Source organism: Dictyostelium discoideum (assembly GCF_000004695.1).
Source record: "Dictyostelium discoideum AX4 chromosome 1 chromosome, whole genome shotgun sequence".
Lineage (NCBI taxonomy): Eukaryota > Evosea > Eumycetozoa > Dictyosteliales > Dictyosteliaceae > Dictyostelium > Dictyostelium discoideum.
Window position 1 is genome coordinate 797566 of NC_007087.3, and position 14045 is coordinate 811610.

At 22.3% G+C, this 14045-nt stretch overlaps 6 protein-coding genes across 6 annotated transcripts; 3 read left to right on the top strand and 3 right to left on the bottom strand.

Annotated features, from left to right (window-relative positions):
* Nucleotides 1–531: 531 nt before the first annotated feature.
* On the top strand, nt 532–1440 carry DDB_G0268344 (hypothetical protein; the record flags this gene model as incomplete). The annotated part of the gene is made up of 1 exon (XM_642197.1): nt 532–1440. One exon carries the CDS (start codon nt 532–534, stop codon nt 1438–1440), a length of 909 nt encoding a protein of 302 aa, XP_647289.1.
* A 340-nt stretch (nt 1441–1780) lies between these two features.
* On the bottom strand, nt 1781–3223 carry DDB_G0267764 (hypothetical protein; the record flags this gene model as incomplete). Its single annotated transcript, XM_642198.1, has 3 exons — nt 1781–2649; nt 2776–2970; nt 3061–3223. The coding sequence occupies 3 exons, from the start codon at nt 3221–3223 to the stop codon at nt 1781–1783; spliced, it is 1227 nt and encodes a 408-aa protein (XP_647290.1).
* A 1300-nt stretch (nt 3224–4523) lies between these two features.
* Nucleotides 4524–9138, top strand: tbcD (tubulin folding cofactor D; the record flags this gene model as incomplete). The annotated part of the gene is made up of 3 exons (XM_642199.2): nt 4524–6848; nt 6928–8531; nt 8625–9138. The coding sequence occupies 3 exons, from the start codon at nt 4524–4526 to the stop codon at nt 9136–9138; spliced, it is 4443 nt and encodes a 1480-aa protein (XP_647291.2).
* Nucleotides 9139–9238: 100 nt separating this feature from the next.
* Nucleotides 9239–11536, bottom strand: gfm2 (mitochondrial translation elongation factor G; the record flags this gene model as incomplete). Its single annotated transcript, XM_642200.1, has 1 exon — nt 9239–11536. The coding sequence occupies one exon, from the start codon at nt 11534–11536 to the stop codon at nt 9239–9241; it is 2298 nt and encodes a 765-aa protein (XP_647292.1).
* A 165-nt stretch (nt 11537–11701) lies between these two features.
* DDB_G0267768 (metal-dependent protein hydrolase domain-containing protein) lies at nt 11702–12890 on the top strand (the record flags this gene model as incomplete). The annotated part of the gene is made up of 3 exons (XM_642201.1): nt 11702–11801; nt 11905–12380; nt 12477–12890. The coding sequence occupies 3 exons, from the start codon at nt 11702–11704 to the stop codon at nt 12888–12890; spliced, it is 990 nt and encodes a 329-aa protein (XP_647293.1).
* Nucleotides 12891–13017: 127 nt separating this feature from the next.
* On the bottom strand, nt 13018–13907 carry DDB_G0268518 (hypothetical protein; the record flags this gene model as incomplete). The annotated part of the gene is made up of 2 exons (XM_642202.1): nt 13018–13344; nt 13443–13907. 2 exons carry the CDS (start codon nt 13905–13907, stop codon nt 13018–13020), a joined length of 792 nt encoding a protein of 263 aa, XP_647294.1.
* Between the last annotated feature and the right edge of the window lie 138 nt (nt 13908–14045).

The window sequence follows — 14045 nt, forward strand, 5'->3', positions numbered from 1 at the left end:
TTGATTACCAAGAGTGTACACATACCAGGTTGAAATTGGGGAAATAAATCCAAATCATTGTTAATTTTCTTTTCTCAATTTGATATGATTTTAAACAAATCTTTTTAAAAAAAAATAAAAATAAAATAAAAAAATAAAAAATTAAGAATGACCAATCATCTTAATTTAAAAAAAAAAAATAAAAATAAAATAAAAATAAAATAAAAATAAAATAAAAATAAAATTAAAAATGACCAATCATCTTTATTTAATAAAAAAAAATAAAAATAAAATAAAAAAATAAAAAATTAAGAATAACCAATCATCTTAATTAAAAAAAAAAAACAGATATATTCAGCAGTACACAACTTACTTTTCTTTTATTAATGAAAAAAAATTTTTTTGAAGTTCATAGGATTCAGGATTTTTTTATTTTGAAGTTCGTTGATTTCAAGATTTTTTTTTTTTTTATCAAAAAAAATTTTTTTTTTTTTCAAATTTTTTTTTCAAATTCAATATTTTTTATTTTTTATTATTATAATTTATCTTTAAATGGAACGAATGATAAATTATTTCTCTCCTTCAAAGGGAACAAAAAAACTTCAAAATGCTGTCAACGATCCAAATATAGATCAAGGATTACCATCTCATATTTTGCTTGTTAAAGTTATTGATCAGGGTAATAATAGAACTGGAAATAAAATAAGAAGAAAATTGTATAGATTTATGAAAGACACAAATAATGTTGGGGGTAGAATTTGGTATCCAAGAGATCATGCCGAAACCTCTCAAATATATTGGGGATTCTTTGGACAGGATATTATAACTCAAGCATGGGCAGTAAACTTAATTTTGGACTTTGAACGTTCAACGAAAATCTCTATCCCAGGAAATTGGAGATTTACTGTGGTTTTATCTAAACCTGTGGTGGATTCTGATGTAATCGGTAACCTATTAAACAAATTTAATTTCGAAGAAAACGAATTCGCCAAATTGAAAGAAGATTTTAGTGAGTTGAGCAATGCCTATGAACAACTAAAAAAAGAAGTCAAAGAAAATGAACAACTAAAAAAACAAGTCATAGAAAATGAACAACTAAAAAAAGAAGTAAAAGAAAATGAACAACCAAAAAAAGAAGTCATAGAAAATGAAAAACCAAAAAAAGAAGTCATAGAAAATGAACAACTAAAAAAAGAAGTCATAGAAAATGAACAACCAAAAAAAGAAGTCAAACAAAATGAACAACTAAAAAAAGAAGTCAAAGAAAATGAACAACCAAAAAAACAAGTCAAAGAAAATGAAAAACCAAAAAAAGAAGTCATAGAAAATGAACAACTAAAAAAAGAAGTCAAACAAAATGAACAACCAAAAAAACAAGTCAAAGAAAATGAACAACTGAAAAAAGAAGTCAAGGAAAATGAAAAACCCAATAATTTTTCTTTTTCTGTTAAAAAAGAATAAAATTAAATAAAATTTTCTATTGGTATAGAAATTTATTATGCCTTTTAGGTATGATCACTTACATATTTCAAAAAACATCTACTCTTTTTAACTTATTATAATTGTGAAAACAATATCAAAAAAAACAAAATTTTTTTTTTTCTTTTATTAATCAAATTTGTAATTTTTTGAAAAAAAAAGAATAATAATAATATTATAATTAAAATAATTTAAAAATTAAAAAAAATTAAATAAAATTAAATATATTATTTCTTTTGATATAGATTTTTATGAAATTTTTTACTTGGGGGAAAATTTTATTTATATTATTATTATTTTTTTTTTTTATAAAGATTATTAATTAATTTTGAATCATATTAATTTCATTGAAATTGAAATAATTATTATTTATGTTACAAATATCGTAGTCAAAAGTTTGACCACCAATATTATAAATACTATACAACTCATCATAATAATCTAATTTATTATTATTATCATTATCATGATTGTTGAAATAAATGAAATTTCCATTGTCAATATTACAATTTGGATTGTTATTATTAAAATTATTATTAACATTAACAATAATATCATTACTATTGTCATTATTAAAATAATTATCATTAACAATAATGGAATCACTACTATTATTATTATTATTATTATTATTATTATTATTATTATTATTATTATTATTATTATTATTATTATTATTATTATTATTATTATTATTATTATTATTATTATTATTATTATTATTATTATTATTACCATTATCATTATTAATAATTACATCACAATTGTTATTATTATTAGTTTTATTATTATTAATTAGTTGTGATTGAATTTGTAAATTGAGTGATGGGAGTAATGAAAGGAGATTGTTGAAACTATTAGAGTTTTGGTTGGTTGATGTTGACGATGATGATGATGTTGTTAATGTAGTTTCAAGGCTATCACTTGAATTAAAAAGGATACTGCTATTATTATTACTATTGTTATTATTATTATTATTACTATTATTATTATTTTCATCACGATTAATGTAAATAGTTTTAATTAATTGACCTGATGAATCAACAATAGTTAGCATAAGTTCAGGTCTTTTTGTAAAAGTTTTTGAGGTGGTTTTTGGTGATGATCTAAATAATAAAGTACAATTAAAGAATCCCATTTGAAGTGAATTTTTATAGAAATGTCTCAAGACAACTTGATTTGGTTTATCATCTTTAATATTTATTTTTTATTTATAAAATAAAAAAAAAAAAAAAAAAAAAAAACCAAAGCAATTAATATTATTTATTATTTATAATTTATAATTTATAATTTATTTTTTATTTTTATTATAATTACCATCATTGTATTTGAGACTAATTTCATGGTAGCTCATTGATGAAAGGTTATCGATGAACTTCTTTTTTTTAAATTCAAATGGGATTTTATCAATTTTGAAAGGTATGCCTTTACCTTTTTCAGAATATGAAAAAGTGGGACTTCTTCTTTCAATTTTACGAGAATTTTCAACCACTACAATAATAAGTCTTCCATCTATTAATAAAAAAAAAAAAAAAATTATTGATTAAAAATTAAAAACATTAGTATAAACTTTAATTTGTGTATTTATATATATAACATTACGATCAGTATGTTCATAGGAAGAGCTCTCTTTTCTGAAAATCTCCACAACTTGGTCATCGATTAAAAGCTTGCTGTTATTATCCGAATCAATAGCATCAATAGCATTAATCAAAATTGTTCCATATTCCATATTATTAAATTCTTTGGTTGAAATGAAAACCATTTTATATATGTATATATAAAAAATAATAAATAAAAATAAATAAAAATAAATAAAAATAAATAAAAATAAATAAATAAAATATAAATAAATAAATATGAATAAATAAATATGAATAAATAAATATAAATAAATAAATAAATAAATAAAAATAAATAAATAAATAAAAATAAATTAATAAATATAAATAAATAAATAAATAAATAAATAATAATAAAAAAATAAATAAATAAATAAAATAAATATAAATATATAAATATAAAAAAATAAATTAAATAATAAAATTGATTAATACATAAAATAAAAAAAAATTTTGTTTGTTCAATTTATATAGAAAAAAAAAAAAAAAAAAAATTAGTAATGAAATTCATTATTATTATTATTTTTATTTTTATTATTATTTTTATTTTTATTATTATTGAAATATGAAGTGGAAATCGTTATTCTTAACAACATTTTTTTCTTGTGGTATTGATAGAGTGTGAAGATTAAGGAATAAAAAAAAACCAAAAAAAACCAAAAAAAAAATTTAACCATATTAGGTGCTCTACCCCACCCAAAATGATTAAAAAATAATAAAAAAAAAAAAAAAAAATTAAAAATAAAAAAATGAACCCAGAGTGTTTATTAATATTTTTTTTTTTTTTTTTTTTTTTTTTTTTTTTTGGAATGCATAAATAAATATGCTATCAATGTGTAAAGATAAAATATTTTTACACATTAGATTAACAAAAAAAAAAAAAAAAAAAAATTGATAATAAAAATAATGTTTATTTAAGTGTGAGAGAGAGTTAGTTTTCCTAAAAATAAATTTTCGATTTTTTTTTTTTCTTTTATTTATTTATTTTTTTTTTTATTTTTTTTTTCCAACTTGAAAATTAACTGTTTTTAATCTATTTATAGAAAAAAAACAATAATAATTTTAATGATGCAATGCATGATACTAATAATTATTTTCTTATTTTTTTAATTTACAAATTTTATTTATTTATTTATTTTATTTTTTTTATTTTTTTAATTTTTTTTTATTTTTTTATTTTTTTTATTTTTTGGGCGGGTGAGAACTCATTAAGCGATTGTTGAATACATACTTTTTTTTCTATCATGGTTGAAGTTCAGGTGCCAAATTTTATAAATGTTTTTTGTTCATTTTAATAAAAAAAAAAAAAAAAAAAAAAACAAAATGATTTGATTGAAAGCCATGAATTATAAACTTTTTTGAATTTTTTTTTTTTTTTTTATTTTTTTTTTATATTATTTTTTTTTTTTTTTTATTTTTTAATCAATTAAAAGCGAAAATAAAATGGAGAATAGTGAAGATATTTCATTGAATTCTTCTGAAAAATCGATAGAATCTAGTGTTGTTAATTTAGAGGATCAACAACAATCCCAACAACAAACCCAACAACAAACATGTCAAAAAACATTTGTTCAAGAAGCACCAGAATTAACAATACTAATTGATAAATTAATTCAACTTAAACATTCAAATAAAGATGAATTAATAAGTAATACTACTAGAATAATCTATATAATTGATCAATATTTAGAACAACCAACATTATTAGATATTCATTTAAACGATATAATTCAACCATTAATAAATTTCATAAAATCAAATTATATAAATAACTCTAATAATAATAATACAACAACAACAACAACAACAATAATGACTGAAACAGAAATAGTAATAAAGAAATTATCAATTAAAAATTCATTTAGAATTATATATGTCCTATCAAAAGTTAGAGGATTTAAAACAATAGTTAAATTATTTCAACACGAAGCAATTGATCTATTACCAGTATTAGATCAATTAGAGATCTCTTATCACCAATGGGTTAATATTAATAAACAAAGAGATAGATTAAATGAAATTTCAGTTTCATATTCAAGTGGTATAAATTTAAAAAACTATATCAAACCAGAAGAAGAATCAGAACAAGAAGTAGTAGATGAAAATAATAATAATATTAATAATAATCATAATATTGATGATGAATATAATGAAAATATTATATCATGGGAAGAAGTTTATGTGTTAGCATTATGGGTTTCATTATTAGTTATAATTCCATTTAAATTTAGTTCATTAGATTCTGCAAGTAGTGGTACTGCTTCTGCTGCTGGTGATGGTGGTGATGGTGATGGTGATGGTCAATTAAAAAGTATATCATCAAGAATTTTAAAATTAGGTAAATTAGCATTAAGTGATGTTTCAAAGATTAGAGATTCTTTCTCTGAATTATTATCAAAACTTTTAAATAGACCTGATATGAAATTTGAACAAAAACAATTTATAAAATGGTGTACAAATTCAATTCAATTAATTAGTAATAATAATAATAATAATAATCAAAATAATAGTAGTAATAATAATATATTATTAATTATTGGTATATATAGTACATTAGCAACAATGTTTAAAAAAGGTAATAGATTAGACTTTTTACCAATTGATATGAATTTATATGAAAAGATAATGGAAGCAAATAAATATTTATCATTATCAGGTTCAGAACGTATTACAAAGAAAATATTTTTAAAATTATTACAAAGAATTGCAATCATTATGTTACCACCAGTATCTGCTTCTTGGAGATATCAAAAAATAATTAAACCATTATTATTAAAAGGTGAATTAATAAAACAAATTAATAATAATAATAATAATAATAATAATGAGAATAATAATGAAGAAGGAGAGGAAGAGGAAGAAGAAATACCAGAAGAAATTGATGAAATTTTAGAAGAGATTATGAAATCATTAAAAGATAAAGATACAATTATTAGATGGACTAGTGCAAAGGCAATTGGTAGAATTGTAAATTTATTACCAAAGGATATGGGTGATCAAGTGATTGGCTTGGTTATTGATCAAATGTTTGAGAAGAATGAATTCATTGATGCAGATCCGTCAGCATGGCATGGTGGTTGTTTGGCATTGGCAGAGTTGGCACGTAGAGGTTTACTATTGCCAGAGAGATTGGATGTAGTTGTGCCATTGGTGATAAGAGCACTGTTTTTCGATATCATTAAAGGCACCTACAGCATTGGGTCACACGTTAGAGATAGTGCTTGCTATTTATGTTGGGCACTGGCTAGAACCTATCATAATTCCATTCTCTCGCCATACCTATTACCAATTTGTAGAAATTTAGTCGTAGTTTCGTTATACGATCGTGAAATTAATTGTAGGAAATCTGCATCGGCTGCATTTCAAGAAATGGTTGGCAGACATCAAGGATTAGTACCTAACGGTATTGAAATTGTAACGAGTGCTGATTTCTTTACAGTTGGTAATAAAAATAATTCATTTACAAGTTTGACCACATTCATTGGTAAATTTCAAATTGATTATTATCCAATAGTTATTAAACATTTGGCAACTATAAAAATCTATAATTGGGATTTAGAAATCCGACAATTAGCAAGTAAATCAATTCATCTATTAACAAATATTAATCCAAATGATATCGTTAGTAATTATTTACCATTAATTATACCAAATACACAATCTGATTTAGTTCATGTTAAACATGGTGCTTCATTAGCAATATCTGAAATTTTAATTAGTTTATTTGAAAATAATAATATTAATTTATTATCTGATAATTTAAAAATGGTAAATATATCTATATTTAATAATTTATTATTATTATTATTTTAATTTATTAATTATATCTTTTTTTTTTTTAAAATAGATGATTTTAATGACAATTAAAAATACAAAGAATGAAAAATTATTTAAAGGTAAAGGTGGTGTTTTAATTAGAATTGGAATGTGTAAAATTATTTATTCAATTTGTTTAGTTGAATTTTCGTTAGATAAGAATTTATCAGAAATTAAAAAACCAACAGAATCAACTAGTACTAATGGTAATGAAGATAGAGCAGCAGCATTAAAATTAAAAATTGCAATGTTAAAAGCAAAAACAGCATCACAAATTAATAAACCAATTATTACACCTCCATCATCAAAATCTACAACAAATAATAATAATAATAATAATAATAATAATTTAAATGATAATGAAATTGCATTTAATATTATACTTGGATATTTAAATGAAAATTTAAATCATCCAAATGAAGAAGTTCAAAAAGAAGCAAGTAAAGCATTTGAATTATTATTTAGTAAATATATATCATCGAATGAAAAGATATCATTATTATTAGAATTAATTGATTCACATTGTAAGACATTAAAATTTGATATAAATAGATCAGCAAGAAGAGGTTCATCATTATTATTAGGTTCATTACCATTCAATAGTGCAAATTTATCATATGACCTTTTATCAAAGGTTGTAAATGAATTAATTCTTTCAATATTTCAAGATGACCCTAAATTTAAAGATATTGAAACTAGAGTTAATTCAATCTCTTCATTATATAAAATTGGAATTTATATTTTAAATTTAATATTTAAAAATCAAGAAAATGAACAAAAAGAAGAAGAAGATTTTAAAAAATCAAAAAATTATAATTTATTTATTAAAATTTGGAATTGTTTAGGATTAGCTACAAATGATTATTCAATTGATAAAAGAGGTGATATTGGTTCTTGGGTTAGAGAATTATCATGTAAAGTTTTATTTGATTTTATTAAATTTATTATTACTAATCAAAATAGCTCAACTACCACTACTACTGCCAGTACTACTGACTTATCAATTGAAAATTTAATTAATGAAAAAATGATTACAGAATTCATTTGTAAATTATTCCAACTTTCAGGTGAGAAATTGGATAAGATTAGAGATGTAGCTTGTAAGATAATTCATGAATTACTTTGGATTGAGAATCCATCATCAATTAATAATATACCGCATAAGGAGGAATTAAAGAAAATCATTGTAAAGGATCAAGATGTTCATTTCAATTGGTTTAGAACAGAAGAATCTTTACCATTAATTTGTAAAGTGCTCAAATTCAATTGTTATTTATATCCATTACTATTCGGCTTATTCTCATCATTAGGTGGTACTTCGAAATATTTAATTAACGATTCCATTCAATCGATTAAACAATACTTTTCATCATTTGATAATGACGAAAAAGAGAGATTTGAAAAAATTATATCATTCTCAAAAGCAATATTAGAAATAACTAATAATACAACTCAAAGAATGATACAACCAACTTTTAGATCAATTTATAATCTTTTATCAACTCATATATTTGATTTCTTAATAATTAATAATTTAAATGAACAATCTATTTTTGAAACTATTTTATTTAATTGTTATCAAATTATTGAATCAAATCAAGATGATATTTATTTATTATTAAATTCAATTGAATTGTAAGTAGTGTTTTTAATGTTATTATTATTATTATTTGTAGTAGTAGTGGTGTGTATTCCTATATTAACACTTATTTTTTTATTATTTTTTAGATTTTCATACTTTTTCATTCAATTTGAAAATAATAATAATGAATATATTAAAGATTATTCATTAAAAGCTTTATTATTATTATTATCTAATTTAAAATATCCAAAAGTTAGAAAATTAGCATCTGATCAATTAAAGAAATCAACTAGATTATTTATCAACAATAATGGGGATGATGAAACACCATCCTTAATTAAATCATTAATATTCAATACAAAATGGGATGATTCTGTAGATTTGATTATAGAACCTTTAAAATCATTATTATTACTTTTAAATCAAAAACATTTATTAGAATTATTATCTGAAAATCCAACTAAAAAACCAATACCATTAGCTCCACCAATTACATCAATTGAAGAATTAAAAGATAAAATTCAAAATCCACATAAACAATCAGATGATAATAATAATAATAATAATGGTGAATTAATAAATAATAATACTGAAAATAATAATAATAATAATTTTGATGATAATTTACCAGAAGATTCTCAAGATTTAATGGAAATTTAAAAAAAAATAAAATAAAATAAAATAAATAAAAATAATTGTTTTTTTTTTTTTAATTTTTTTTATTTTATTTACATTTATTTTATTTGTTTTTTGTTTTTATTTAATAACCTCTAATTTCTTTTAAAACTTTATCTTTTTCACTTGAAGAAACTTTACCATAACTTGAAAATTCCATTGAAAAAGAAGCATTACCAGAAGTGAAACTTCTCAATTGAGTTGAATAACCAATCATTTCTTTAAGTGGAACGATAGCAGAGATTATATGAGTATTCTTTTCCATACCAACATCTAAAATTGTACCTCTTCTTTGACGTGATAAATCTGATAAAACATTTCCAAGATATTTTTCATCAACAGTAATTTCAATTTTCATTAATGGTTCTAAAATGATTGGTTCGCATTGTTCACCCAATGCAATAAAATTTTTAATACTACTCATTCTAAAAGCTAATGGTGGTGAATCAGAATCTGAATTATAATCAATGGCACTTATGGTGACTTTAGTATCAACAACTGGGAAACCCATTGGTAAACCACGTTGGAATGATGATTCTAAACCTTCGGTTATTGAAATTTTAATTTTTTCCAATGTTGATTTATCAAATGATTCTAAAAATCCCTTTTTGAAATCGAAAATGATTTCATTACCTGTACCAATTTCTTTTGGTTCAATTGACATATTAATACCAGCATGGAATGTTTTCATACCTGTACCAGTTTGGATGTTAAATTCTGATTGATTGATTCCATCATCAGCTTCATCAAATGTTGATTGTGATGAATAAGAAATTGAGCCACGATATTGAACTTGCATTTTACCCATTCTACTATCGACTTTAAAGTGATTATCTAAACGATCTTTTATAATCTCCAAATGAAGTTCACCCATACCACTAATTAAAATATTTTGATCATCTGTAACTTGAAAATGGAATGATGGATCCTCTTTTTGAAGAATAGTTAATGCATCTATCAATTGTGGAATTTCACTTTCAGAATTTGCTTCCAATGTACAAAAGAAAACTGGTGGTGGTGTTTTAATACCATTTAATATGATTTTTGGTGCCTTATCAAAGTCTCTAACTAGTGTATCACCGGTTGAAACATTCTTTAAACCAAGGATTGCACCAATATCACCAGCTTTCAATTCTTGAATATCATCCATTTCACTTGCTGATACTTGAAGTAATTTTGTTGCTCTTTCTCTTGATTTTCTTGTTGAATTATAAATGTTTGTACCAGCTTTTAATATACCAGAATAAACACGAGTATAAACTATTAAACCACGTCTTGGATCATGTACCACTTTAAATGCCAATGCTACCAATTCACCTTTTGTATCACTTTTAATTGGTATATTGGTTTTAGGATTTGATTCATCATATGGATTTGGTAAAATGGCTAATGGTGGTTCTCTATCGATTGGTGATGGTAAAAAATCTACAACACTATCCAATAATTGTTGAACACCTTTATTTTGTAATGATGTACCATATAAAACTGGTACTGCTTTAATTGATAATGTTACTCTTCTAATTGCTTCTTTCATTTGAGTTGGTGTAATTTTTGAATCATCACCATCATTCTCCAAGTATAATTGTAACATATCTTCATCCAAATCTGAAAGTTTTTGAATTAATTCCGATCTTTTCTCTTTAACCAATTCAATTGTCTCTTGATCCAATAAAGTTTGATTTGATGTTGACGTTGTTAAAAGTGGTGTTTTTTCAATGATTTCACCTTTTTCACCTGACCATGAAATTAAATTCATTTCAATTAAATCTACAACAGTTGAAAATTTTGCACCAGTGCCTAATGGCCATTGAATTGGTAAAGGATTTGCACCTAAACGATCAGTCATCATTTTTAAAGTTTTATCAATTGATGAACCTTCTCTATCCATTTTATTGATAAATGCAATTCTTGGTACTTTATATCTTTCCGCTTGATTCCAAACTGTAATGGATTGAGCTTGAACTCCTGCAACACCATCAAAAATTGCAACACCACCATCAATCACTCTAACTGATCTTTCAACCTCAACTGTGAAATCAACATGTCCTGGTGTATCTACAATATTAATTCTATGATCATTCCATGGAATTGTAACTGTTGCTGCACCAATTGTAATACCTCTTTCTCTTTCTAATTTCATATAATCCATTATTGTATCTCCTTTATGAACTTCACCAATTCTTTTAATTAAACCTGAATAATATAACATTCTTTCACATGTTGTGGTTTTACCTGCATCAACATGTGCAATAATACCAATATTTCTATAATTATTTATTTGATTTGAAACATTTTTTGTTTGATTTAAAAATGATGAATAATTTCTAATTGAATTTTGAATTAAATTTTTTCTAATTTTATTATTACATAAATTTTTTAACATATTTAATTTTTCGTTTTTTTTTTTTTAATTTAAAAAAACGAATAATTAAATGTAAAAACTAATTTTCATATTTTTTTTTTTTTTCAAAAAAATAAAATTTTTTTTTTTTTTTTTTTTTAATCACCATTTGATTTTATGAAAAGATTTTATTCAACTTTAAAAAAAATGTCTGATTTAACAATTTGCACTCATTCAGGTAGTTTTCATGCTGATGAAGCTTTAGCTTGTTATTTATTAAAATTATTACCAACATATAAAGATTCAAGTAAGTTATATAAAAAAAAAAAAAAAAAAAAAAAAAAACCGAACGTTTTAAGAAAACTAATTTCTAAAAATAATTTTTTTTTTTTTTTTTTATTTATTTTTAGAAATTATTAGAAGTAGAGATAAAAGTGTAATTGAAAAATCAACAGTTGCAGTTGATGTTGGAGCAGTTTATAATTTTGAAAAATTAAGATTTGATCATCATCAATCAGGATTCACAGAAACATTTGATGATAAACATGATATTAAATTATCAAGTGCAGGTTTAATTTATAAACATTATGGTAAAGATATCATTAAACAACGTTTAGATACAAATGATTCAATTACAGAATTATTATATCAAAAACTTTATGATAGTATGATTCAAGAATTGGATGGTGTTGATAATGGTGTTGAAAGATATCCATCAGATATTAAACCAAGATATCAATCTGGTTCATCAATTAGTGCTAGAGTTGGCCATTTAAATCAAGGTTGGAATGAACCACAAGATGATGAAATTGTAAATAAACAATTTGAGAAAGCAATGGAATTAATGGGTCAATACTTTTTAGATCGTTTAGATTATTATGGTAAAGTAAGTATAAATTTATATAAATAAATATAAATAAATATAAATAAAAAAATAAATAAATAAATAATAATTTTTTTTATTTTTTATTTTCTAAATTAGTCATGGTTACCATGTAGATCAATTGTTGAAAATGCTTTAGAAAATAGAAAACAAACTCATTCATCAGGTGAAATTTTAATTTTAGATATGTTTTGTCCATGGAAAGATCATTTATTCTCATTAGAACAAGAAAAGGATATTAAAACTCCAATTAAATTTGTACTTTTTGAAGATACATCAGGTCAATGGAGAGTATCAGCAGTTGGTATCAATTTACATTCATTCACACTTCGTTTACCACTTCCAGAGGAATGGAGAGGTAAAAGAGATGAAGAATTATCTCAAATTAGTGGTATTGAAGGTTGTGTTTTTGCTCATGCAAATGGTTTCATTGGTGGTAATAAAACTAGAGAAGGTGCTTTATTAATGGCAATTAAAACTTTAAATCAATCTCCAAAAACTTTACTTGAATAAATAAAATAAAATAAAATAAAATAAAATAAAATAAAATAAAAAAAAAAAAAATAGATCTATAGTTTAATTTATTATTTTTATTTTTTATTAATTATTTATTATATAAATTACTAGTTTTGAAAATTTTTTAATTACTATTAATTTCTTTTAATTTTGTTTCAGTTATTTTTGTAATTGATTTTATATAATCATCAGTAATTTTTTGAATATTTTTTTCAAGGGTCTTTTCATCATCTTTTGTAAGTTTGTAACGTTTTAAAATATCCATACCATCTTTTCTGTGTCTTCTAATTGAAACTTTTGCATCTTCAGAGATTGTATTTACTTGTTTAATTAATTTTTGTCTTAAATCTTGAGTTGGTTTTGGTAATGATACTCTAATTGTTGTATCAAATGTTTGAGGATTTAATCCTAATCCAGAGTTTGTTAATGCTCTTTCTACATTACTAAGTAACTTTATTATTATTATTATTTTTTATTATTATTAAAAACAATTATTAATTATTAATTATTAATTGTTTTTTTTAAAAATTTAGTTTTTAAAATACATACAGAACTATCATATAATGTAATATTTAAAGTTAAAGAATCTTTAATAGTAATCATTGCCATATGTGGTAATAGTAAATTACCACTTGGAGTTTCAACATTAATACGTTCTAATAATTCTGGACCAACACGACCAAAACGAATATTACCTAATTCTCTTGAAACGTATTCTATAGTTTTATCACCTTGACTACTAACTGAACTAATATCAACTTGTTTCCATGGTGTGAAAACTTCATCATCTTTACTATTGCTTTTACCACCACCACCACCACCACTCTTTTTAGCTCTTAATGTCATTACTGAATTTTCATTAAAAATTGAAAATGGTGATCTTCTTTGAAATGATGATGTTGTTGTGGTTTTTGCAACACTAATAATACCTCTATAAGTTTGTTGTTGTTGATTTGAATTGTTACCAATTGAACGAACAAAACATCCTGAAAATCTATTAATTCCTCTAATCATTTTCTTTTTTTTTTTTTTTTTTTTTATTATTTTTTTCAAATAATAAACACAAATGAAAATATAATATATCTTAAAAACAAAAAAAAAAAAAAAAAAAAAAAAAAAAAAAAAAAAAATAAAAAAAGTATAAACGAAATT